Source organism: Chrysemys picta, chromosome 8 (genome assembly GCF_011386835.1).
Source record: "Chrysemys picta bellii isolate R12L10 chromosome 8, ASM1138683v2, whole genome shotgun sequence".
Taxonomy (NCBI): Eukaryota; Metazoa; Chordata; order Testudines; family Emydidae; genus Chrysemys; species Chrysemys picta.
In genome coordinates, this window is record NC_088798.1 from 16,565,006 (window position 1) to 16,589,064 (window position 24,059).

A 24,059-nucleotide genomic window follows, 5' to 3' on the forward strand; every position below is an offset into this window, starting at 1 on the left:
GTCAAATGATAGGACCTCCAGGAATATCTCAACCCAACCTCCTGCATCAAGCAGGAAGAACTCTACACTGAACTTGGATGGGCAATTTCTAAGGAAAAGCCAGAATATCGTAGGAAGTGGTTCAGGGAGGCAGTAGCTGGCACTTTTGTACCTGATATCTTTCCATGTTCCAGCATGGTAATAGGGATTGCTGCTGTTGAATATTCAGCTTTTTATATGAGACACAAAATGGAGGTTGACCATTTGTGGTCCTCAAAAGTCCTATGGTACTGGAGTATGGACGTTAGCTCCAGTGTCCTGGTGAAATTCTATCTCAAGGAATTACTTTCTCACCGCATAGATGCTCCCTGTAGTTTCAGTATTCTTCAGCTGTAAACTTTTTTACTGTGGCTGTTTGCTCTTAAGGAGACACCAACTTGAAATCTAAACATTTTTAGGAAGTGAGTTAAAAGTAGTTGCAGGGACTAGACCCCGGAGGGGTCAGCTGAAGTGACTCCTGCATACAGCATATAGTTTATGAAGTGCCTTAGAATCCCCTGGCCTGAAAGGTCTTTGAACTGACAAAAAATAATTAAGATAGGGAATTATATGGAAAGCATGATAAGGCTAACACTGCTAGCATATATACTATACTGTGAAATATAGTAAGCATATATGTGAGGTTGTCAGTACCTAAACAACATATAGTAAATTTTAGAACACTTTTGTAAGTCAAGTAATGCGAGAATTTGGAGCTTTATTGGTCATTATATAAAGTGCACAGTAGTTCCACATGCTTCTTAGTTACCCATTGGTCTAAATTTTTAGCAAGTGCATTTATAACATTACAGACGTTCACTTTATAGCCATCACAAAATCTTGCATTCCTTCGCCTTAAGTCATTATTTGGAATGGAAATAATGCTACATAGTACTATGGCCTGCCATGGAATCCTGAAGCCAGAATTCACTCTAGTCATCACTGTAGTTTACTGAAGTGCAGCAGATTTTTTTTTCTTGTGCTATATGCCCATCTCATTCCTAAATCTTTACCTGGGGTTCATCAATGCCTGAAACCATGAGAATTACAATGCAGACACAAGTCTTTCTGCAGTGGAGCTCTGCCACAGTAAAACAATGTAGTGATATGCAATGGCTGAAAAATGGAAGGTAAATCTGAGTTTCTTCCCTTCACCCATGAACTTTGTTTCCCTGGAGGCACCTGCTCCAAAGAATCAATTGGTCCATTTGCTCATTGTCCATCCATGCTGGAAGAAAGACAGGAGGCCATGGATGTAGTTTAATTAGGCTGCAACTTTATTCACTTAAAATGTCTGGGAGCACCTTGCAACAAATTGTACAGCACAAGAAGGGGGGGGGGGTCAGTTCTCCACTGTTCCAGATGTAGGACCCCTAACCCCCACTTCCTCAGCTCCCTTAAAGGGGGCTACGAAAAGGAGGGGGTCGTCTCCCTGCTGTACAAGATGTAGGAGTCCCAAAACCCACTTACTCAGATCTCTTAAGGGGTGCTTTACTTCAAATCCTTTTCCAGTCCATTGTATCCAAAAACCATATCCCTTCACTGGACATGTGCCAGGAGTGTTACTTAATTTGCAGCATTATAACCTAATCCCTCCTACACTCCACCCCACCAGGTCCCAGTCCAGCTGTAGGGAAAGCAAAAAAAAAAAAAAAATCCACCCCGCGTAGGTGGTGGGGTGAAAATTCCTTCCCAGCCCCACAGGAAAAGGGCAACTACCCACTGTGGGTCAAAAGGAAACCCAATTCTTTTGCCAAGATGGGTGCTGCCAGCCCAATCCTGGTAAAGAGACCCTTTCCAGGCCTGCATGGGGTATAAATACTCTTCCAGTCATAAGGAAGGGCCTGGCAGTGACCTGATCTGGCCCCAGCTACTTCCCATCCTTCCTATGCATCCCTGTTAAGTTCTCTTCTTCCCCCAACGTGCTGTAAGGAAGCATTTAAAGAGGCAGTGCCCCTTTTCTTCCAGCTAGCTGGACAAAGACCCACTCACATGAAGGTTGCAGTGAGTACGTTTTGCCTCATAAAGAAGTTCTGAAGAGCCAGATAGCAAGAGCCCAGTTTTGAGCTCTAAGACAACTCTTGCTGCTGCAGGAAGAATCTTCATTCTTGTTATGTGTAGGATTGTAAGGTTGGTTAGATCAACCTTTCCAGACACACAACTGTATCCCTTTCAGGAGTCTGATTTGTCTTGTGTACCCCAAGTTTCACCTCACTTAAACTACTTGCTTACAAAATCAGACATCAAAATACAAGTGTCACAGCACGCTACTGAAAAATTGCTGACTTTCTTATTTTTACCATATAATTGTAAAATAAATCAATTGGAATATAAAAATTGTAGTTACATTTCAACGTATAGTATATAGAGCAGTATAAATAAGCCATTGTCTGTATGAAATTTTGGTTTGTACTGACTTTACTAGTGCTTTTTATGTAGCCCGTTGTAAAACTAGGCAAACATGTAGATGTGTTGATGTATCCCCGGAACACCCCTGTGTACCCCCGGGGGGTACACGTACCTGGTTGAGAACTACTGTGTTAGATGCCTCTTACAGTTAAATCACAAGGAGAGAGGCTGTGCAAGTTAAAGCAAAGATAATTTATAGATTTCTAAAAAAATTGCCTCATTCAGAAGAACCTCTACAGCTGACGCTATTGACAGGCACACGTTGTGAATTACTGGCTTTTTTTTTTTAAATTACCAAGTGAACACACATGAAAAAGTAAGGAGTATGCATCACAAATTCTATTTTGTTCATTTATTTCTGCATTTGTAGTTTAGCTGTAATTACTCAGAAATACTTGGTAACATGCCAGGAGGGAGTACCTTGTAAAAATAATCTTAAAAATACGGAAACTCACTACAGTGCGCTAAGTTCCTATTAAATCTTTGCTGAAAATTATGGAAAGGCAACCATGTTTTGTGTGAATATTAGCAAAGCTTTTACAGTAGTTTTGGGATGAGGAGAAACTCAACATAGCAACCATTCTGAAAAGTGCTGAGCACCTTAAAATTCCATTGGAGTGGGAACTGAAATTGTTCAGTTTCTCACAGGGTGGGGACCTAATCCATATTTAAGACCTCCTCAAGCATGCGTTAGTAATAGCATCACTTTGATAACATATCCTCAAAGATCATTCTATTGACATCTGATCCTTGTAGCCAGACATGACTTTACAAGTAGGATGCCATATATTGTAGTCTCAAAACCAAAGGTCTATCTTTCACCAAACTCTTGGCTTTTATAAAAAAGGCAGTAGCATTTCACCTTTACTGACAACTCAGTATCTTTATTTATATTTAATTATCCTGATTTTTCCTCTATATGAGATGTAACCTTAAAACTTAGCTTCACTGGAATTTGGCAAGGGATTTCCTTTTTTTTAAACAGCCATTTTTACCACTTCATCAGGGAGTTAGATTGCCAATTAGATTGTTTCACATGTTATGGATTTTATTCAGCACAGTGCATTCCTTGGCCCTTAATCATATATAACTATTAAGGTACATATTTAGATCTGCAAACACAGAAAACTGAGAAAAGAAGATGGTGTGTGCAGTTGTCAAACCAGCAGAACACTTAGCATACTGAAAGTTTATTGAGGTTGGATTTGCCCTGAGTTCTGGACAGTTGCAATGGAGAGATGTAGAGCAACAATAAAATCATTAAAGTACTTCAAGTTTGGAAGTAATTTGGGTTCTTGGCTTGTATTGCTCTTAATAGCTTTACATTTTATGGGAGCCATTCCAATTTTTAAAGAGTTTCAGCCTTGAGACTGATTGCACTTACTACCCCAACCAAACTGCAACCCATTATTTTTTTACCAAGGGAATCTTAGTTTGTCAAACAGATCACATGAGTACTTAAGAGCATGTAGACTCCAGCAATGGGAAAAATCAGGGCTTTAACTGTATACAGGTCTGTCTCATCTTACGTGGCGGTTTCATTCCGCGGTTAGCCTGTAAAGCGAAAACAGCGTATAGCCAAAATCCCATTGAGTTCAATGGCGGGCGAAATCGCCCGCACTACAAGTATAGTATTAAAATTGTTATTTTTCTCTTTTTTTGGTTTTGTTTTTTTTGTTTTTGATGACCGCGTAAAGTTGAAATCGCGCATGTTAAATTCGCGTAAGATGCAACAGACCTGTAATGTGCTATACTGGTATGAAATAAGGGCCCAATCCTGGTAACATACACATGAGTAACTTCACTCAAATCAATAGCTTTAGTGAGATCAATGTGAATTACTCATGTGAGTGAAGATACCTGGGAACAAAGTTGCAGGATCAGGATCTATGGTATATGTTGTACAGCCTTGTACCAAGAGGCCTGCCCCTCTCAAAGACAAAAATGGTTCAGATGAACTGAGCACATCTTCTTCTGGATGCATTACATCATCTTATTTGAGTATGTTGAAAGGAGTGACTTTCATTTAGTCCAGTTATGTACATGCCTATATATTCATCATTAAAGCAAACCTTTCCAGTGTCTACAATCAAATTCTTGCTCTCTAAAACGTTTGCACATTTCTGTGTTAAACATCTGCTTAGGTGGCTCTGAGACAGTGTGTTTGGTGTTGTTTGTGTGTGATCTAGTGCTGCTTCCTCAACGCACGTGTCCCTTCCCTTCACAGCCTACTCGACACCCAGCACCTCCCCCGCAAACCGATTCGTCAGTGTTGGACCTCGGGATCCAAGCTTTGTAAATATCCCTCAACAGACACAGGTGGGCAGCTTTCAACTTCTCTGTATGCAGTGCAGCTTGTTATTCTTCTGTGTATTTTAATGTCTCCTTACAAAGTGGGCCACATTTCTTCACCACTGTCAATTCACCCACATGGTCTCAGTAACAACGGTGAAATGTCACTCACAATTTGTGTTTGTCTGTTGTGTTTTATTGGCTTATATGGTAATAATTCTTCCATAATTCTTCCAAACTCTCTTGCTTTCCAAGGCATTGGCTTCTAGTGTGCAATTTTCCCTCTAGGGCCAAATTTTCAAATTCCTTTATTGCATCTGACATATTTGCAAGTGCATCTATTTGCACATGCACATGCAAAAGCCCAGATGGGCCAATCAGGTAATCATGGACTTCAGCCCAATCCTGCACCACTGAAGTCATTTCAATGGGAACAGGAGCCAGTTTCTAATTTGCCATTTGTATGCAAGATTTTGAGCATGCAGGTGATTTTTTTTTTTTTGGTGCGGGGCCCGGGAGATATGGAAACCAATGTGCTCACAACTACTATGAAGGCCTAGTTAAGGGAGGGCCTTTGAAAATTTGGCTTCAGATGTTAAAATGCAAGTTAAACCAAAGAACCAACAATGTAAAGCTCTAGCATCTTGTTTGCAGCCAACACCATATTTCACTGCAGTGATGTTGGGGTGACTATTCAGAGATTTGCCATAGTTGAGTCAGAAGCTCAAGCAAATATTTTTATTTCTTCAGGAGGAGGACAGGGTTTAAATGTGCTTTTTCCGAGCGTTATCAAATTCTTAGTATTGATTAAGAAAATAGTTGTTGGCAGTTTTTTTAGTGGTTAATTTTAGCCAGATGTTGAAAAAAAATTAAAGCTGTGCTTAATATCACATTATCATGGAGCAGTATAAAAATGAGAGGAACTAAAGTTCTAGGACAACTATGGCTTGTAGTTAAATGATTGCCTGATTACATTACAATGCTTTTAAAGGTTAAGATTAAGAAGTATTTTTAATATGTTTGTGATGATTTAATATGGCTGTGATTATTTAAAAATAATAATTTAGCTGGGGTGAAGTTTTACTTTTTATCCCCTTCTGTACAATTTGAAACAGATCTTAGATGTGTATAATAAGGATATAGCTACATAGATGTCACATGCTACAATTTCAGGACATGCATGAAGACAGAATCCACATTGTGATGTGATCAATGCCTACCCTATCAGTGTAATATGACTGTGTAACTTATTACTGAAAATTGTCCATTTATAGGGCTTTGACCAGATGCCTGTGAGCACAATGTTTTCTTGCTATCTGTTCCTTTTGTACCATTTGTTAGGGGCTTTAGTTTATAGCTGTGTCGACAGCACAGGTTAAACTACATTGAATCTCAAACCCTTCCTGCATTAAACAGGGTCACAGAAAGTACACTAGCAGCTGAGAGGGGGGTTAACTCTTCAAGTTCTGATTTCTTTAGTTCATTAGTAAAGGGAAGCCTGTGTCCCAGTTTTCAGTTGTTGGGCCTCCCTTTTAGTACCTCCTGTTTAATCGATATAGAAGGCAAGTTTCCATGCGCCTTTACATTTAAGTCATAGAATTTCTCTTGTGGTTTTGGAAAGGATCATAATAAACAGAAATACACTGAAATAAGGAAATACAAAAATGTTAAGGTGAGCTGTTAAAGTCTTCAAGCATTTGGCTTTTTTCTTCAGAGTCCAAGAAACTTGAAACTCTTTGGAGAATGCTGCAATAGCTTTTCTAAAAGACTGACAATACTGACTGGCAGATTGTTACATAGTGGAATATAACAAAATCTGAATCTGTAAGATATGAAACTTCTTTGCATTTTTAAACTAAATTTTTTTTGCATTTGACAACTGTGAATTTTGAACCCTGCAAGTTATGATTTAGGCCATTGGAAAGTGTTCTGGCCCTATTGTATGTGCTTCTATATAATACTGGATAGCAAATGACAATACCCCTGCATAACTCCAAATTAAGGCAAAACATGCTGCTATAGATAAGGGGACTGCCAGTCTCTCTTACTACAGCTGCATCCTCTGTGCTACTGTACTTCAGGGTACATTAGAATAACCATTATGACCCACTGTGATACTGGATTTATAGTGTGCCATAAAAACCCACTGCGAATTGAAATTATTAATATAGCAGTTCTGAAGTAAACCATGTTTTAAATCAGAGAAGTGGGGTGAAAATACCGAGAAGTTAATGTTTAGGGTCTTAGTTAACACTCTTCTTGTCAAAACAAATCCACTGTTATAATGAAATTTTTGCAGGACATCAGAGCCGTCCCTTAGGATATTTTCAAAATATAAAAATAAAAACAAATGAAACACTAATATATGGAAAGTGGCTGGTGTTGCTATTTCCCATCAGGAATTTTACAGTGCATTCAGTAGTCAGGTTAAGAATTGTATGTCCTGATGTTGAGAGATGCCAACACTCACAGCTCCAAGAGTTCAGTGGGAGAGGTGAACACTCAATACTTCTGAGCGTCAAGCTAGTAACTTTAATGTTACTTTTGCTTCAGCAGAAGTCTAGAAACTCCATTTTCTCCTAACGTAACTCTAATGGTTCATCTCCATTCTAGAGCTGGGCCCAAACCAAAAGCCTGGATTTGAACACTCCTGACCTTCATGGAAGTTCCGATCCAGATAGAAACTTTGAGAAATGACAAAATTTTAGAGACAACTTTTCAAAAGCACCATATTTTCTTCCCATTTTGCAGCTGTTAAACTGTGTCAGACTGCATACCCATATTCATCAATCTCAAAGTTGCTACAGAATTAAACATGTCCACAGTGACGTGCAAGTGCTATTTAGTAGAACGTACATTTCACATACCTGGATGTGCAAGAGGCTCATACAGCAGTGAAATAAGATAGTGGACAAACTAACAACAACAACAACAACATTGTTGGCCTGGCGCAGGAATTATTTTTCCTCTTCTTAAAACAATAGAAGGTAGGAACATGCCTTTTTTAGTGGCCATTACAAAAATCAGCAATGGACATTTCTGTTAACACTCTGTTCTAATTAATTCCAAAAGTCCTTAAATGTGAGTCATTAAGGAAGACATTTTAAATAGAAAAGTGAATATTTCATCATCATAGTTTGTTGTAGATATACCTACTGCACCAGGACAGATCTGGGGCAGAAAAATCAGACAAATAACTGGTTTGGTAAGTGTTCATGTAGAAGCCCAGAGAAGACTAAAGTTTCAAAAGGAGAGGTTTTTATAGCAGTTCAAACAATTGTGCAAATCTAGATACACTCCCTCCACTTCCCCCATCTATCACTGTTCTGCACCAGCAGCTTACTACAGTATGGTCCCATTTTTAGGGCTATTTAAAACTGAATTACTATTTGGGCTATTAGAAGAATCACTTCAGTTGGCCTGGGCCTTATTTGATGACAAAAAGGCACAGGTGTTGTAACCTTCGCTTGATAAATCATTTACTTTAGCGGCCTGACTTGTAAGCAATACAAGGTCTTCAGCTTAGCTGCCTTTGCCATATGCAAATCAGAAATACAGTATGCCTGGGATACACAGTCTACTATTTCAAAAGCAAGCTGGTCCGGATACCGCATGACTAAGTAACAGATACATTTCTTGTGTTGGCATAGTCTTGTAAAAAGAAAAAAGTGGCAGAGGAAATGGAAAGTACCATCATATTAATCAGGGGCTAACCTTCTGGAAGCTACTACACTCCTATAAAACAAATAATGTCTCTCTCTCTTGCTGCAGAAAATAATGAAGCAAAGAACATGTGGTCAGCATAATCAGTCTAACCTAGCAGCTTGTTTTTTTGGGACCAATATGTAGACTCAGGCAGGTTATTTTTTAACCAGTGTTTGTCAATCTGTAAGGCTGGCTGAAAAAAATATAAGTTGTTTTCCATTCTGATGGGTTGGGAGCCATATAAATTCAGTTTCCTACAGCTCCTTGCCCACCAAACTTTGATTACCAGGCAAAGTTTTTTCAGCCACTTCACACACACCTCAGCTCATTAGAAGTTGCATTTCAGTTGGCAGAATCAATTTCTGATCCACACCACCTCTAGTCCATTTAACCTGTAGCTAAGTGTAGCAGTGCATAAATCTTGCAGCTTAAACACTGATAAAGAGCCCTGGTACAGCAAACACAGTAGTGTTCTTCACACAACAGACAACTGGCCATAGTTGGTCAAGGAGCTTTTGAGAAGACAGAATTTCAAATGCCCTGCTTCTTTGCTGGTTTAATGGAAAGAGAATGCCACCAAATTTCCTCTGAAGAAAATACTTCAAAGAAAGACACCAGTTAAATTTAAAGTCACTGCCTGATATCCCAATGCTCTATTTTACATTTGATTCATCTTAGTTAGCTTCCAGCTCTTTGTTAACATAGGAGCAGATACTGACTCAAGAGGACACCACTTCGAGGATAGAATCAAGGTAAATCTGTTCCTGTTTCTCAGACTGTACCATCTAATTCCCAAAGTAGAATCATACTACAAACATGTCATGGTAGCAGAAAACACATTTTTACCCACTGCTGCAATGCAGGGGGCATATGGAAATAAAAGCTATCGAAAGAAGAAAGTTGCATCCTTTCCTCAGCAATAAGATAGAAAAAACATAGCCGAGTACTTACTAAGAAGAGAGATAAAACACTCACAAAATGGCAACTTTAAGGCTGGAGCTGCTTGGTATTGCCAGATTTAAAGGGCTAGAAAGGCATGCTGGGAAGAAAATTCTATAAGAGGGCTACCCTTCCCTACGGATAATTAAGGGTGGGGTCTGTCCCCCCAAGGGAAGGGGTTGTATGTATGTGCTATATTACTAGGACATATAGCTTCTTTAGGTCTTCTATTATCCTCAGTTTCTTCTATGCTAGTTGGGAATACCTTTGTATTCTTTGTTTTAAGAAAACTTTATTTTATCTTTATATAACATTGCCTATCTTCTAACTCAAGTGTATATGCAGATCTAACAACCTAGTACATGATAGCTTTCTTCTTGTTAAGAGACAAAGGAAAGACTTTTTCCCACTCCTCTTCCTCCTCCCCCCCCAAAAAAACAACCTCCCTGTAATTTTTGACTGGCACCATCTTCAAGCAAAGGCCTGAGAAAAGAGATGTGCCTTTTACTGTGCCCTGTAGGTTGGGCTCTGTCAGACAAGCGAGAGAAGAAATTCTAGAGTAGATGGTTCTCCAGTGATAACATTCAGTCATCTAATTCTAGGGAATGTCACACAGGTGACCCAACTGACTTCAGCTGCCTGGCAGCTCATTGGGAGCAGAAAGGCAGCCTTTCAGGTCACTAGGACCTAACTGTATGGAACTTTATAGAACAAAGTCAACACCGTGAAATGGACCCAGAGGTCTAGAAAGCTAGTGCAGTTCCTAGAGAGCTGTTATTCCTGCAGCTGATGCCACCTGGCTGTTTTGTATCCAATTTCCATTGGCAGGATATGGAAAAAGAAATCATTGCAAAAATGTTTCTCTTAATAAGTAAAACATGTAACATGTTGTGGGGAGTAGCCATTTTGCTACTTACATGATTCCTACCTCAGCCTCACTCTTGTGCCCTTACAGAAAGGGAGAGTACAACTACTAGTCTCATCTATGACTGATGCTGATGAAGCTTATTAGCAACCCTCTTGGGCTCTAATGAGCGACACAAGCTTTCCCTCATCACACCTCTCCCCCATTCCCTGGGGCTGTGCATTACCTCAGTAAAGTGCGCAGCTTCTGCTGGCCCTCGCAGAAGGGAGTTTAAGGTGACTCCCCAGCTCAGAATTCCACCGTACTACTGCAAAGTGCTACCAGCTGCGCCAGGGTTTTGCTTAACAGAGCAGTTTGTGTTCATAAAAAGTGTAGCAGCAGCTTGTGAATTTTACATTGCAAGAGGTACTCAGAGGATATGAAAGGCAATAGGAAAAATGTCAGTTTTTAGTTTTCTAGGTCCTGAGCTGAACCATCACGAATTCAAGCCTACCCTGCTTGGACAGCATTGTAGCATTCACAGATTTGTTTGCCCGTCGCTCCTATATATCTGGTGACTCTACTCATATCCAAGTCAGTCTTGTCCTTCAGCCTGAAAGTAGGTCTTGTGTTGGCGCACTGAGAGAGATGAGAGAAGCCTAATTTTATGAAACTGTCTACACCAATCAGCCCACTGAGAGCTGAGTACACCACAAAGCAACTTCTATAGCTGCTGGCCCACAAAGTGTTGGCTACAAAGTTCCTTGATTATAGAGGCTGCTTCCTGATTCCACAGTGTGGGGACACCTTCTCCTTTCAGTAGGGGCTGCATTGCCCCACAGTGCCATTTCCCAAATGCTGCCCATTGCAGGGAATGTGGAGGTTGCACTGAGTGAGAATTTGAATGAAAGGGTGGAGCCACCTCTGGTTACAGAATACAATTTTAAAGCATCCAGGTCTCGTAAACACATTCCCTTGTTTGAAAGCTCCTCTCCAGAGCCCGCTCTTCTTCCAAACCAATGATCTGGGAGCTTCCCCCACACTAGCGGCAGGGAGTGAGGCTCACCTACCATGCCTGAAGCTCTGGGTGTAGAGACATACAACATAGATCGCTTTTAAGCAAGTTGGGCCCCAATACCCTGATGTGGACCCAAGCACTGCACTCCTGGTATAGCTCTGTTGGAACTCCCATGAGGCCCAGCCAGGGAAAGAGAGAACAAGCTATGACAGGGAACTGCTGACCATGTGAAGAGGCTGTTTCATAATCATGAGCTCTCCTTTATTAGAGGTGCTCCATTACTGCTTGGGCTGGAGGAGTCCTTTTCATTGTGGCCAGTAAAAATCCCTCCATGGCAAGCTGATCTTCCTCCTGCAAAGGCTGGAAGGGTGATGTGTATGCATGCTGCAGTAGTGGTTTCAGTGTGGCTGCTGTCTGCGATTACACAAATGCTGTGTGGCCGCAAGCCCCCAGTGTAGTGTGTGTGCATGCCTTCACAGCAGCTGTGCTAGCCCCAAACACTTTATACAGGGGGGATGCAAAAGTGGCCTCAGAATAGGGGATGAATTTCGTCACCTTCAGCACCCTACCTGGTCAGTTCAGCACACAAAACCCATGTAATTGCATAGAGGCACGGATTGGCATTTCACTCTGCAGGATCAGAAGGGTATCCGTCTAGAGAGGGAAGCACTTGTTACCCCAAAAGGATAGAGATTTCTGAAAGACATGTCAGTGCCATCATGTGGCCCTGTCCTCAAAGTAGGTATGAGCCAAACCAGTCCAGAAATGATTGGGTAACTCCCAAGCAGGGGGATATTTTACTGTGCTTTTCTTCCTTCTCCTTGAATGCCAGGCTGACCCCTTTCAGCGTCCAGTACTCTGCACTCCACTTCCGGTGTCCATGAACATTATGGATGATTATTTACGACAGACATAGACAGATTTCCCGAACCAAGCCATTCAACTCGATAATCCCCACACACACCTCGCCCCTTCTCCCCATTTATAACAAACAGGAAGCTTGTTTGGAAAGCACCCCTTTCTTTTGGCTTTTATGGGTGTGACTTATGCTCCACAGCAGGGGAAAAGGAAGGGGAGTACGTGTGTGGGGTGGTGAGAGCTGGGAAATATAGACATATGATGAATGAGACGGGGAGATGTAATTTCTTACTGAATAATTCTGAATAATTCTCTACAAGCTGTGCAAACTTTCTTTAGTTAAACAATTACTCTAAAAGGCAACAATTCACAGTAACAATGGCCTGCATTCTCCTTCTCTAAGAACCTCTGCAAAGAGCCAGCACAGTTTTCTGTCTTATCTTCAGCAGGAAATGTCCTCTAAAAATATCTCATATTTCTCTCTGTAAAATGGATTTAATAGCCAACCATTTAAAATGGATTTCAATTGCCTGGAATTGGAAAAAAACCTTCCCCATATGGAGGAGTCATTACATGATTCTCTTTTATGGGAATTCTTGCATCTTCCTCTGAGCAAGCATAAGATACCAGCCAATGTCAGAGACATAATACTGAATCAGACAGAGCATTAGTCTGATGGGGCATGACAATTCCTGTGTTCATAGTTGCATGCTATATGAACTAGGCATAGAATGCATAGAGAAGGCCTCCCAGGTTTCTAGAACAACTTTTAAAACTAATAACATTTGGGTGGGGGGGGGGGTTGATCTGTTCATTTGTTTTTTGAGGAGGAGGATGGGTAGGGAGGATTGCCATCAAATCAGTTAGATGATCCAAAAGAATTTAAAGTAATAGGTGCAAAAGAAGTTCCATGCCTCAGAACACACTTTGTGACTGTTTGTTTCATCAGATACACAGCTGACACAGTTAACTTTAATGGGGTGGTGATCCTCATTGAATTGCAGATTCCTGTGACTGACTGAAATACTACAGGGACTTTGGTAATACAGTGCGTGCTGCTCAAACTCTTTCCACTTGCAAAGTTGCAAATTTTTTCAGACAGACACACACACACACACACACACACACATCAAACATACAATCATAAGGTGAGACTCCAGTTGTGTCCCTCTTACTACTTTTATTTGTCTTAGCTGATTTCCTGCCCACCCCTGCCCCCAGCCTCCATTGCAGATAACGGTGCATTGGATTAGTCTGCCTGACTGCTGCATCAGGTCCCACATCGATTTATTGACTCTGTCAGAGTGGCTAGTACAGTAATTGTTACAAGAGCAGAATAGAAAGCAAGCACGTGTCCACATTAAAAAAAATGTTTTGTTGTTTCTTTCCTTTTTTTGCCCTGTAGATCTTTATGTGTTTACCTAGCAGAGAACACTTTACTTAAGTTAATCAGCTCCTACATTATTAATTGTGACAGTTAGGGTGCTACATGACTGCAAGCATATTATGGAAAACACTGATCTCACACCAGTGGTGTGGACTTGAGCAAGTTTTCTCTTCCTTCTCTTATTTCATGACTGCTTTAGGGTACTACTAAATCACATTTCCCTGATTGACAATATGCTATCAATATTGTTGATTTGGGAGTCAGGCAGAGAGGAGTACACAAGAGAAAAAAGAAGTGAGGAGATCTTTAGAATATTCTAAAACCTTGGCAAGAAGTCACTGTATCTATGTAATGGTAACAATTTATATGCCTAGCCTGATTTCTGTAAAATACATTTTGCTAGTAGTAGTGGTTTAAGATCTGCTGTTTAATAAGTGATTGGGATTTACAAAGAGGGCTAATGGAGGCCTTTAAAATCTATATACAGAACGTGTGCATATAATGTCATTAAAAAGACACCTGATTTTTTACAAGGGGTTTTGGAAATGACTGCCTTTGAAAGACATTTTATGGTAGTTCAGCTTTCACATTTGATACCTATATGTGCTCTATAAATTCCACACAATCTGACAAAACCAAATAGGTGTCACGTATGACCTGGATGGAAAAGGTCAGCACTTACATGGCTTTTCCTTTTACTGGAGCATTAACATTTTTGCCATCTGCTGTATATATATTAGTGACTCCTCACTAAATATTCTACAGTCAAGGATTAGGACCACACTATACAATACAGTAAAGTTCAAAAATTAAAGGCCATGGTCTCTGCCTAGTTCTCAATGGACATGTGTTAACATCACAAAAACCATCACTACTGCAACTGACATCTTTTGTTAGTGGTCTCAACAGAGAGGCCAAGAACTGAGGTAGACACCTCTACAGGTAGATTCTCTGCCCTTAACAACCAAGATAGCATTCTACAGGAATGGACCAAAACAATACGTTCGTATATATTTTATAAACATAAGCCAGAGAAGAGGCACCTTGGTAAGGCAGTAAATTTCTCATCCCCCAAACCCCTGTACTTCACTGACAAGAGCCAGATTATTCCACGTTAATGTAAAGAGGGTAAAGGAGGAGGAGGAGGCAGGAGCTGGGACCACTAAGCGTGTTTTATGCATGTTCTGTGTTCATGTCTGAAAGTGATGCCTGCAAACTTAAAGACATTTTGTAATGCACATACTCAGCATGCATTTTTCAAATAGTCACAACTAGGTTAAATCAACTAGTTAAGTCACAGCTAGGTGATACTTGGGGTGGACTACTCAAACTTTGTTACGTTTCAGCTTTCAAACTTCAGCTGGTTTTGATGTAGTCAGTTAAAAAAAAAAGTGTAGTTAATTTGTTTTTGAAATAACAAAAACGCCTTTATTTCACTCTCGCCTAACTCAGAATCAGCTGAAAGGATTTTCCTCAAACTTTCCCCAAAAATTCCCTATTGTGCAGAGAGAACTCTTGGACAGTTTAAAAATTTACCCCCCAAAAGGTGAATTTGGGGAAAAATTCTGATCATGAGAAATAAAGGGGCTATAACCAAAAACATTTTGTAACCTTAACTTTATAATATGCAATATGAATATTATTAATATCCAAATTTCCACAATCCATGTAAAACTATAAATGCAAAATCTTCAGGTATATTCATTTTCATGAACAAGCTCTGACACTGTGTACAAATACCACTGTTTGCACATGCTAATGGATGTGACCAAATGTTTTAAGAGCACATGTTCATTACATATCATAAATGGAAATCACTTCATCCGTCAGTGAAATGCAGCCCCTGTATACAAATTTACGTATATTATTCTGTACTTCGATTTAGCTACAACATTGTAATAAGACAGAAGAGAGGAATGTCATACATAAGAGGCAGTGCATAGAGTTAGGTGCTTATGTATCCAGTTTGTACGCACAATATTTTTTTTGTCTTTATTTGCATGCTAATTTGGCCGATGGTTTTTTAAAATTTATATAAAGCACTTTGTGGTCTTTTGGGTTAAAGGTTGCTGTATAAATCTAAGCTATCGGGCCGTCTTTCCTTCATTGAAGTCAATGGTAGTGGGAGCTGGAATAGATGCATCTGTAGGAGTTAGTTTAGGGAACTGCTATACAATATTCCTTGATTTTTTTTTTAAATCTATGATTATATTCTGCTTATGAATAATTGTGTGACGCAGACTGGATAACTTTCACCTTTCACAGAGAAGTTAAGACAAAGGTTAAAATTCCCATTTTCTTTGCAGGAAAAGACTGAGAGTGCAGCTTTACTGTGAAAAGTGTCTCTGTAAAAATTGCATCATGTGGCTCCATATTTATTATCCCTGAGTGATCCCAGAGAAAATGTATTCAGTTTATAAGTACAGAGATGTTTTATTCTAACTTACCAGACTTGTAAGCTCAACCTGGGGTCTGTAAATCAAGCTATGTTCTTTCTGGTTCCTCCAAAAAAATTAAGCTTCTGCAGACCAAATTTTCTCACTTATACTTCTGCAGCTCCACGACCTTAAAGTTCTGCACTTTGTGCCACCTGTGTAATGCCATTGTCTCCAGTTGGAACTATATTAACAATTGTGTTGATATTGCATGAGCCAGGCTAGGATCCAGTTCATTCTCCCACAGCACTGTTGGCTTTTTCAGAACTGTAAGGAGTAAATGCAGTAAATATTTAAAATAAGGAGCTAAGATTCCAAATACAACTGAGGAGCCTGGTTATTGAGTACAAGGGTGCTACTGTTAAAAAGTGTCTTTTCATTGTAGAGCAGCACACACAGTGATTCATAAAACAGCGAAGCGGAATCTTTGATTTAAAGTTCAGCATTTACAGTGGTAATTTTGTCTATTTCCTCTGACAGTATTAAGTAAATTGAGATAGTTTAATTAGTTATTACTAAACTTGATAATTAGTATTAATCCATTTCCCCTGCTATATACACAAATATTACGAAACTATGATAATGAATCAGGAAACTCTCATATTTTGACTTTTAATGACTTGAAATCTACCACTAGTTTTATTGGCACATCATAATATGTTTGAAAATCACTTATCATGGGCCAAAACTCTAACCCCGTTAGTCAGCCATATCTAATACAGTATTTCTTCATTCAGAGACTGGTGATGTACTGAACGTCTTTCATATTCTTTAATAGAAGACTCCCTACTCCTTAGTCCTCAATATAGTTTCTTTTCCTCATCTCAGTCACCAAGATCCTGTATCATTGTGACCTTTGTTGGCCAACGAGAGCTGCATTGGACTTTATTTGGCCATGTCTAGCTGGGCCAGATGGTCTCTGCAGTGTAATATGAGCTGTTCCTTGGTCCATCCTCTAAGGCTGTTTCAGCAGACCCAACTGATCCCAGGAATTAAACCGAGGTATTGTGCATGGCCTTGAACTTTTCTCAGAGTAGTTTGTTCAGTTTAGCGGGATACAGTTGTCGAGTTCTGGGATGGAATCCAGACCAGTGAGTGGTTGTGTCACTGTCTGCCCTGAAACCCTGGGTGCCTTAAATGCTCTGTTGCTGTGGCTCAGCCTGGACAGTGACCGCCAGCAGATAAGCATTCATGTCAGACCTCGAGTGCCTGGGAGCCCTACATTCCTGGATCAGCAGCTTTGACTCCAGCAGCCTTCCTATAGCACAGTGGCAGCCTTCTGGCTTCCACCAGTCTTGGTTACTACCTGCAGGGTGACTCCAACACACTCCTGTCCCGAAACTCCCCCAAAAGTCTTTCCTGAAGTGTCCATCCCTCTCCTGGACCACTCAGAGAAATAATAAAGTTTGTTTGCGCCGTTAAAGAGACCCAAACACATTACAGCTTATTAACTTAATTGTGATAAGTACACCCTTCCCTGCAAGCATGGCACTGAATTGGTTTATAGTAAAAATAAAACAAATTTATTAACAGTAAGAAATAGGCGAAGTGATGCCAAGTAAAAGAAATAAAAATCAAGATGGTTACAAGCAAATAAAAGTAAAAATATGCACTTAAAAGTCTAAAACTTAATCTAGCAAGATAACAGGCTTTGTTCAAAATGGGTTTTTTTGCCAGTCTTCCTTCTTACTGCCATATCTGACCTTCCCTCAGTCAGGACCTTCCACAGAAGTAAAAAGTGCTGGGTTCCCTTGTCTTCCTAAGGTGAAAGATCTTTGCCTAAGCAGATTTCTCACCTATATTCAATCCCCGGAGACTTCAGTCCCTCCCTTGGTTGAAGGACCCATCTTTCTCAGCTTGCAAGAGCTCTGTTGCCTTGTGTCTGTTTAGTGATGAACCCCAACGATGGCCTTACTTCAAAAGGCAGGATGACCTTATGCTGTTCTTCCCTCCCTGTGGTCTTCCCAGTCCCCGCCTGATTTCTATGTAACTGGGACTTCTATTGTTTTGGGTCATACCTTGTGTAATTTCATTGGAGACAGGTGGAGAGCTATCTTCCCTCCTGCCTGGGTAAAATCTAATTCTCCCTTTGTTCGGTCACAGTCTGTAAATCACAGTATCAATGAGTATTCATAATTCCTTATATAATGTCAATACATATATTTCACAATGATCTTAATCACCAGTGTGTCCTAGGCTTTCATAAAACCTCATTTGATACACTTTTATAATACAGTAACATTATAAATTTGAAACTCAAAAAAGAATCCTACAAAAAGTGGAAACTAGGTCAAATTATGAAGGATGAATATAAACAAACCATAAGCATGTAGGGACAAAATTAGAAAGGCCACGGCACAAAATGAGATGAAACTAACTTGAGACATAAAGAAAACATTCTACAAATATATTAGAAGCAAAAGGAAGACCAAGGACAGGGTAGGCCCACTGCTCAATGAGGGGGGAAAGACAATAACAGAAAATGTGGGCATGTCAGAAGTGTTAAATGAATTTTTTGTTACAATTTTCACCAAAAAGGTTAGTAGCAATCAGATATCTAACATAGTGAACATCAGTGAAAATGAGGTATGATCTAAGGCTAAAATTTGGAAAGAACAAGTTAAAAATTACTTAGATAAGTTAGATGTTGGCAGGGCCTGATGAAATGCATCCTTGAATACTCAAGGAGCTTACTGAGGAGATATCTGAGCCATTAGTGATTATCTTTGAAAACTCATGGAAGGCAGGAGAGATTCCAGAGGACCGAAAGAGGCCAAATATAGTGCCAATCTATAAAAAAGGAAATAAGGACAACTCGGGGAATTACAAACCGGTCAACTTAACTTTTGTACCTGGAAAGATAATGGAGCAAATAATCAAGCAGTGTGAAAACAACTAGAAGATAAGGTGATAAATAATAGTCAACATGGATTTGTCAAGAACAAATCATGTCAAAACAGCCTAATAATTTTCTTTGACAGGGTAACAAGCCTTGTGGATGAGGGGAAGCAGTAGATGGGGTATATCTTGACTTTCGTAAGGCTTTTGATACTATTTTGCATAACCTCATAAAAAAACTAGGTAAATATAGCCCTGATAGAGCTACTATAAGGTAGGTGCATAAATAGTTAGAAAACTGTTCCCCAAGAATAGTTATCAATGGTTCACAGTCAAGCTGGAAGTGCATATCAAGTGGGGTCCTTCAGAGATTGGTTTTGGGGCTGGTTCTGTTCAATATCGTCATCAATGATTTAGATAATGGCATAGAGAGTGCACTTATAAAGTTTGCGGACAATACCAAGCTGGCAGGGGTTGCAAATGCTTTGGAGGATAGGGTTAAAATTCAAAATGATCTGGACTGGAGAAATGATCTGAAGTAAATAGGATGAAATTCAATAAGAACAAATGCAAAGTACTCCATTTAGGAAGGAACAATCAGTTGCACACATACAAAATGGGAAATGACGGCCTAGGAAGGAGTGCTGTGGAAAGAGATCTGGGGGTTATAATGACTAACAAGCTAAGTATGAGTCAACAGTGTAACACTATTGCAAAAAAAAGCAAACATCATTCTGGGCTATATTATCAGGAGTGTTGTAAGCAAGACATGAGAAGTAATTCTTCTGCTCTACTTCACACTGATAAGGCTTCAGCTGAAGTATTGTGTCCAGTTCTGGGCACCACATTTCAGGACAGATGTGGATAAATTGGAGACAGTCCAGAGTAAAGCAACAAAAATGATTAAAGATCTAGAAAACATGACCTATGAGGAAAGACTGAAAAAATTGGGTTTGTTTAGTCTGGAGAAGACTAAACATTCTTTATTACTATTGACAACGTCACCGTCCTCTCTGTTGCTCAGGCCTTTATGGTCATCTTTGTCTCCTCCCTCTCCCTTGCCCAGTACACCCACATCATGTCAAAACCCTGGTGCTTTTCTCTCATTAACATTTCTAATACCCGACCTTTTCTTTCTGTACACACTTCTACAGTGGTTAATCTCATGTCTTGATTACTTAACCTCCTTCCCCTGGATGCCCTGATACCCATATTGTCCTTCTGCCAGTCCTTATAAAATGAAACAGCTAAGATTGTCTGACCTGCCTGTCACAGCCACCCCTCTTTGAGTCCATCCACTAGTTTCCCTTTTCCTACTGCATCAAGTTCAAACTTTGTATCCTTATTTTCAAAACCCTTCACAACTCTCTTCTTCCGTGTTTATCTGCTTTGTCTCTTATTGTGACGTTCATGCCTCCTTTGCTCTCAGCGATGCCAACCAGGACTGCTCATTTGTTTGCTTTTCCTACAACCATCTTCGTGCTCTCATCTGTGTTACTCTTACACATGGAGCTCCTTCTTTAAAGTAGTCTGCAAGCCCTCTCCTCCTTCAAATCCCTCCTCATGACCCACATCTGCTGTGATGCCTACAAGAAATCAGTAATTCCTAGATCCAGGGCAAAACATACCCCAATACTTTTTTAACATTCTGGTTGTGCACATAGCTAGGTGATATAACCATGAGATTGTAAGCTCCTCAGGGCACATGCCATGTCTTTCTATGTGTTTGTACAGCACCTCGCACAACGAGGCTCTGATCCTGATCAGGGCCGGCTCCAGCGTTTTTGACACCCCAAGCGGCAAAAAAAAAAAAAAAGGCTCGATCGGAGCTTCATTCTTTGGCAGCAATTCGGCGGCAGGTCCTTCCCTCCTAGAGGGACTGAGGGACCCACCGCCGAAGAGCCAGACGTGCTGCCCCTCTCCGTTGGCCGCCCCAAGCACCTGCTTGCTGCGCTGATGCCTGGAGCCGGCCCTGATCCTGATCAGCATCTTGGGATGCTACTGCAATATAAAAATATTCTAAAATTATGGAGTCCAATCATCAGACATAAACACCCCCAACCTATCCTCTCATCACATGCACACCACACACACACACCTGGAACATTCAGTCCCAGAGAGAGTTTTCAGAGGGGTTTGAGTTGTGTGCTGGTTTTAATACGGATGCAGGGGGTTTACCCTCCCTTCCAGTTTACACTACACGTTTTTTTTCCCCTCAGATACAGCTCTTAGATTGTTTCTTCCATGACACTCTCCCTGTTTTTGAGAAGATTGGCAATAACTAGCCTTTCTCCTAAGTACTGTCAGAGCCAAAAGGCTGAGTCTTTGTAGCAACTTGCAGGCAGACAGAGAGCCAGCCCCCTCAAACACCTCTGTCTCTCCCTCCGCACCCCACCTCCGGACTCTGCACATTCTCCCTGGCTCAGTAATATAATCTCATTCTCCATCATTGCTCCCAGTTGGCACTGAACTGAGGAGTGAGAGTTCCAGAGGCAAATCATGTGTGTGTGTGTGTGTGTGTGTTTCTAAGCTGCCAAGCCACAAATATAACTTGGGAGGCCCTGACTGGGTTTTTGTGTGTGTGTGTTTTCCTCTAATTGTCTAAAGCAATAAAAGTAAAGAAGTTTAGATAAATCTTGGATTTTAAGGACTTTGTTCCTGTAGTCCTGATATAGGCAAAACTCCTCAGATTTCAATGGGAGCTTTGCATGTCTCAGGACGGCAGGGGCTGGCTTAAATTGAATAAAACTGTGAGTACAGTATAGGGGGCTTGGTAACAAAGAATTTTGCAAAAAAACAACAAGAGCAGGGAGTACAATGAAGAACAGAGAGGGTTACAGTGTGGTGAAAGTACATGCTGGCTGTTATAATACTGGACCTCCAGAATAAATTATGTCCCTTTAAAAAGTAATACTTTAACTGTAGATCTATCTAGAGATAATTAAGAAGATATTGTTCTCCTTCTTTCCCTCCCTCCTTCTCTCTCTCTGCAGCAGTTCTGTGGAAACTTTTAATACTGCAGCTTGAAACTTGGGCCTCTGGGTCTAAAATGCCTGAGAAAGCACTGCAGGCTCTAACTGTAAAACATTCCTTCGGTGGGCCCTGGAAACAGAGCGAGCTAACGCAGAAGAGGTTCAGAGAGATCACATGTAAATGAGGGCTGGCTATAGACTCCTGAGAAGCGTTTTATTTAGTTTAAACCTGAACTTGAACTTGCAAATGTGTTCCCGTAGAACTGGACAGAAAGCATTGCGCTGTATAACAGGAAACCATGTTGCTGCTAGTATGGTACCAGCACTAAGGGGTGTGGGGAAGGGGAGAGAGGGGCCAGTGAGAAACAGATTTCTATCCTAAACTTTCCTGCATATTTAATTTTGGGTAGAGTGCAAAGTGACTTGGAAATATATTCCTGTTGCATCAAATTGGAAGAAGATTACAGAACATCCCTAGTATAATGTGTAAGAGGGTGTTTAGTAATTTTAAGGGGAAAATCAAAGATATTTTGATTAAGAAGCTGATAAGCTCATAATGGTTTTAAAACCAGGAATTGTTCCTATTGAAATGTTATAAAGTCATATCATATTGTTTTTCGTAATCACAATATATATATAGTGCTCCTTTGTGAGTTTGTTCTATATGAATATGGGTAGATCTAAATCTAGATATATTCTTTATAGCAAAAGGGGAAGGAAATAGGTAGGATTTAATTAAATAAATGTTAAACTACTATTCTCCTTTGATAAATTGCAACTGTACCTGTGGTAGAATAAGCCTTGTGGACATTTATAGATAACTGGTAAAGCTGATAGAATTTAAAAAAACATTTACATTTTAATCCAAAATGTTTTTTTAATTATGTATTCACTTCTTTGCTAAAATTAGTGTTTTGGATTCCTGGTTTTCCTTGCAACAGAAGATACAGAAGTGTAACTCAGGGAGTCCAGGGTTGCTGGCATGTTTAACACAAAGGTGCAGTTGACACCATCTACAGGACCCAGCATGCAGTGTTTCTGTTCAGTTCAAGTGGAGTGTTGTTTACTTGAACTATTATTAATGGACCAAATTATATTAAAGATGAGGGCAGCTGCAGGCCACTTTGTAGAACCTTGCAGGCTATATTTGTCTGCTGGGTCATGCTGTGGTCATCTCTGAGTACAACCAAACCATTTTTAGTCGTCAAATCAGTGTTTTTAATGAAAGTTTGAATTGGATGGATGAAAAAACTGCATCTTTTTGGCAATAATGCAGGAAATATCCACATAGAGGATCTTTTGGTGCAAGATACTTCAGTGTTTGCTTTAATAACCTTTTTTGTTCTATGACTATATGTAAAGATGACAGGGCAGTGCAGTGTGGCCTGGCTAGAATCCCCTTCCATGTGTCTGAGGTTTATCAATGCAGAAACCACCACAGCCTTTGAAAAGTAAACAGCTGGCTTGGCTTTGTGTGCTGTATTTTAGATTAGGGATGTCTGGCAGATTTGAGATGACTTTAGCCTGGACTGTTTGGAATACTACAAAATCATTTTTTATAATGTGTTGAAAGTTTGTTCAAATGTCTTAGCTGCACTGCCGCCACCAGCAAGACTGTTTGTATTCCAATCAGAAAACTTTATGGTAGCAAAAAATATTAGAGAACCCATTGGAAGTCTCTGAAAGATCTCAGCTCGCCTTAATCCCCTTGCTGTACCTCAGATCTCAAGTAATTTTCATACTGTGGGCTCACTTTAATGGATAGAACCTATTTTTCATGAAAAAGCAGGAAGTAAGCTGTCTTTCGTAAAAAGATTTACAAAATGTAATCATTGTTGGAATATTCTCTTTGAACTGCCTTGTCCGCAGGGGTGTCTGGCTCCCACTACCCCCGTTTCTTTAGAACACCCTTACAAGTTCTTCTAGCAGATCAGGTACACTGGTGGTTCAATTCTTTGATGTCTTGAATGAATGAAAGAAAAGCATAATAAAAGAGAGCTGTTGATCAAGCATAAAATACTCTTTAAGCTGACAGAATGGCAGAGTTAACACATTCTAAGCTGCTTTTAGTTTTTTCCTTTTTTCCTTACATTTTCCTGTGCTTTGTGTACAGTGGGGGTTTTTATTTTTTGAAAAGTCTCTGATCTATGTAGTTAGCCGCCCGCTAACAAAAACCAAAATGGGATTGTTTCTTTCTCTCTCTCTTTCTCTCTCATTTGCTTGACTACTTTTTTCTTCTTCTTCTTCTTCTTCCTTTTTACCCCCCGTATAAACTGGTTTGCGGTTTAGCCATGGCCAGCTTTCACTGTTTGCCGTGAAGTGTAGAAGACCTACTTTGCCTATT

At 40.2% G+C, this 24,059-nt stretch overlaps 1 protein-coding gene across 24 annotated transcripts in view; it reads left to right on the forward strand.

Annotated features, from left to right (window-relative positions):
* Nucleotides 1–24,059, forward strand: part of NFIA (nuclear factor I A) — a 445,816-nt gene that overhangs the window by 408,136 nt on the left and 13,621 nt on the right. For 14 of the 24 annotated variants that reach the window (XM_065555395.1, XM_065555377.1, XM_065555384.1 and 11 more), the window contains one exon: nucleotides 4,655–4,746. The exons of the other annotated variants lie outside the window; for them this stretch is intronic. In XM_065555395.1, coding sequence (XP_065411467.1) covers nucleotides 4,655–4,746 — 92 coding nt within the window. The remainder of the gene's footprint in view (nucleotides 1–4,654; nucleotides 4,747–24,059) is intronic. 24 annotated transcript variants of the gene reach the window in all.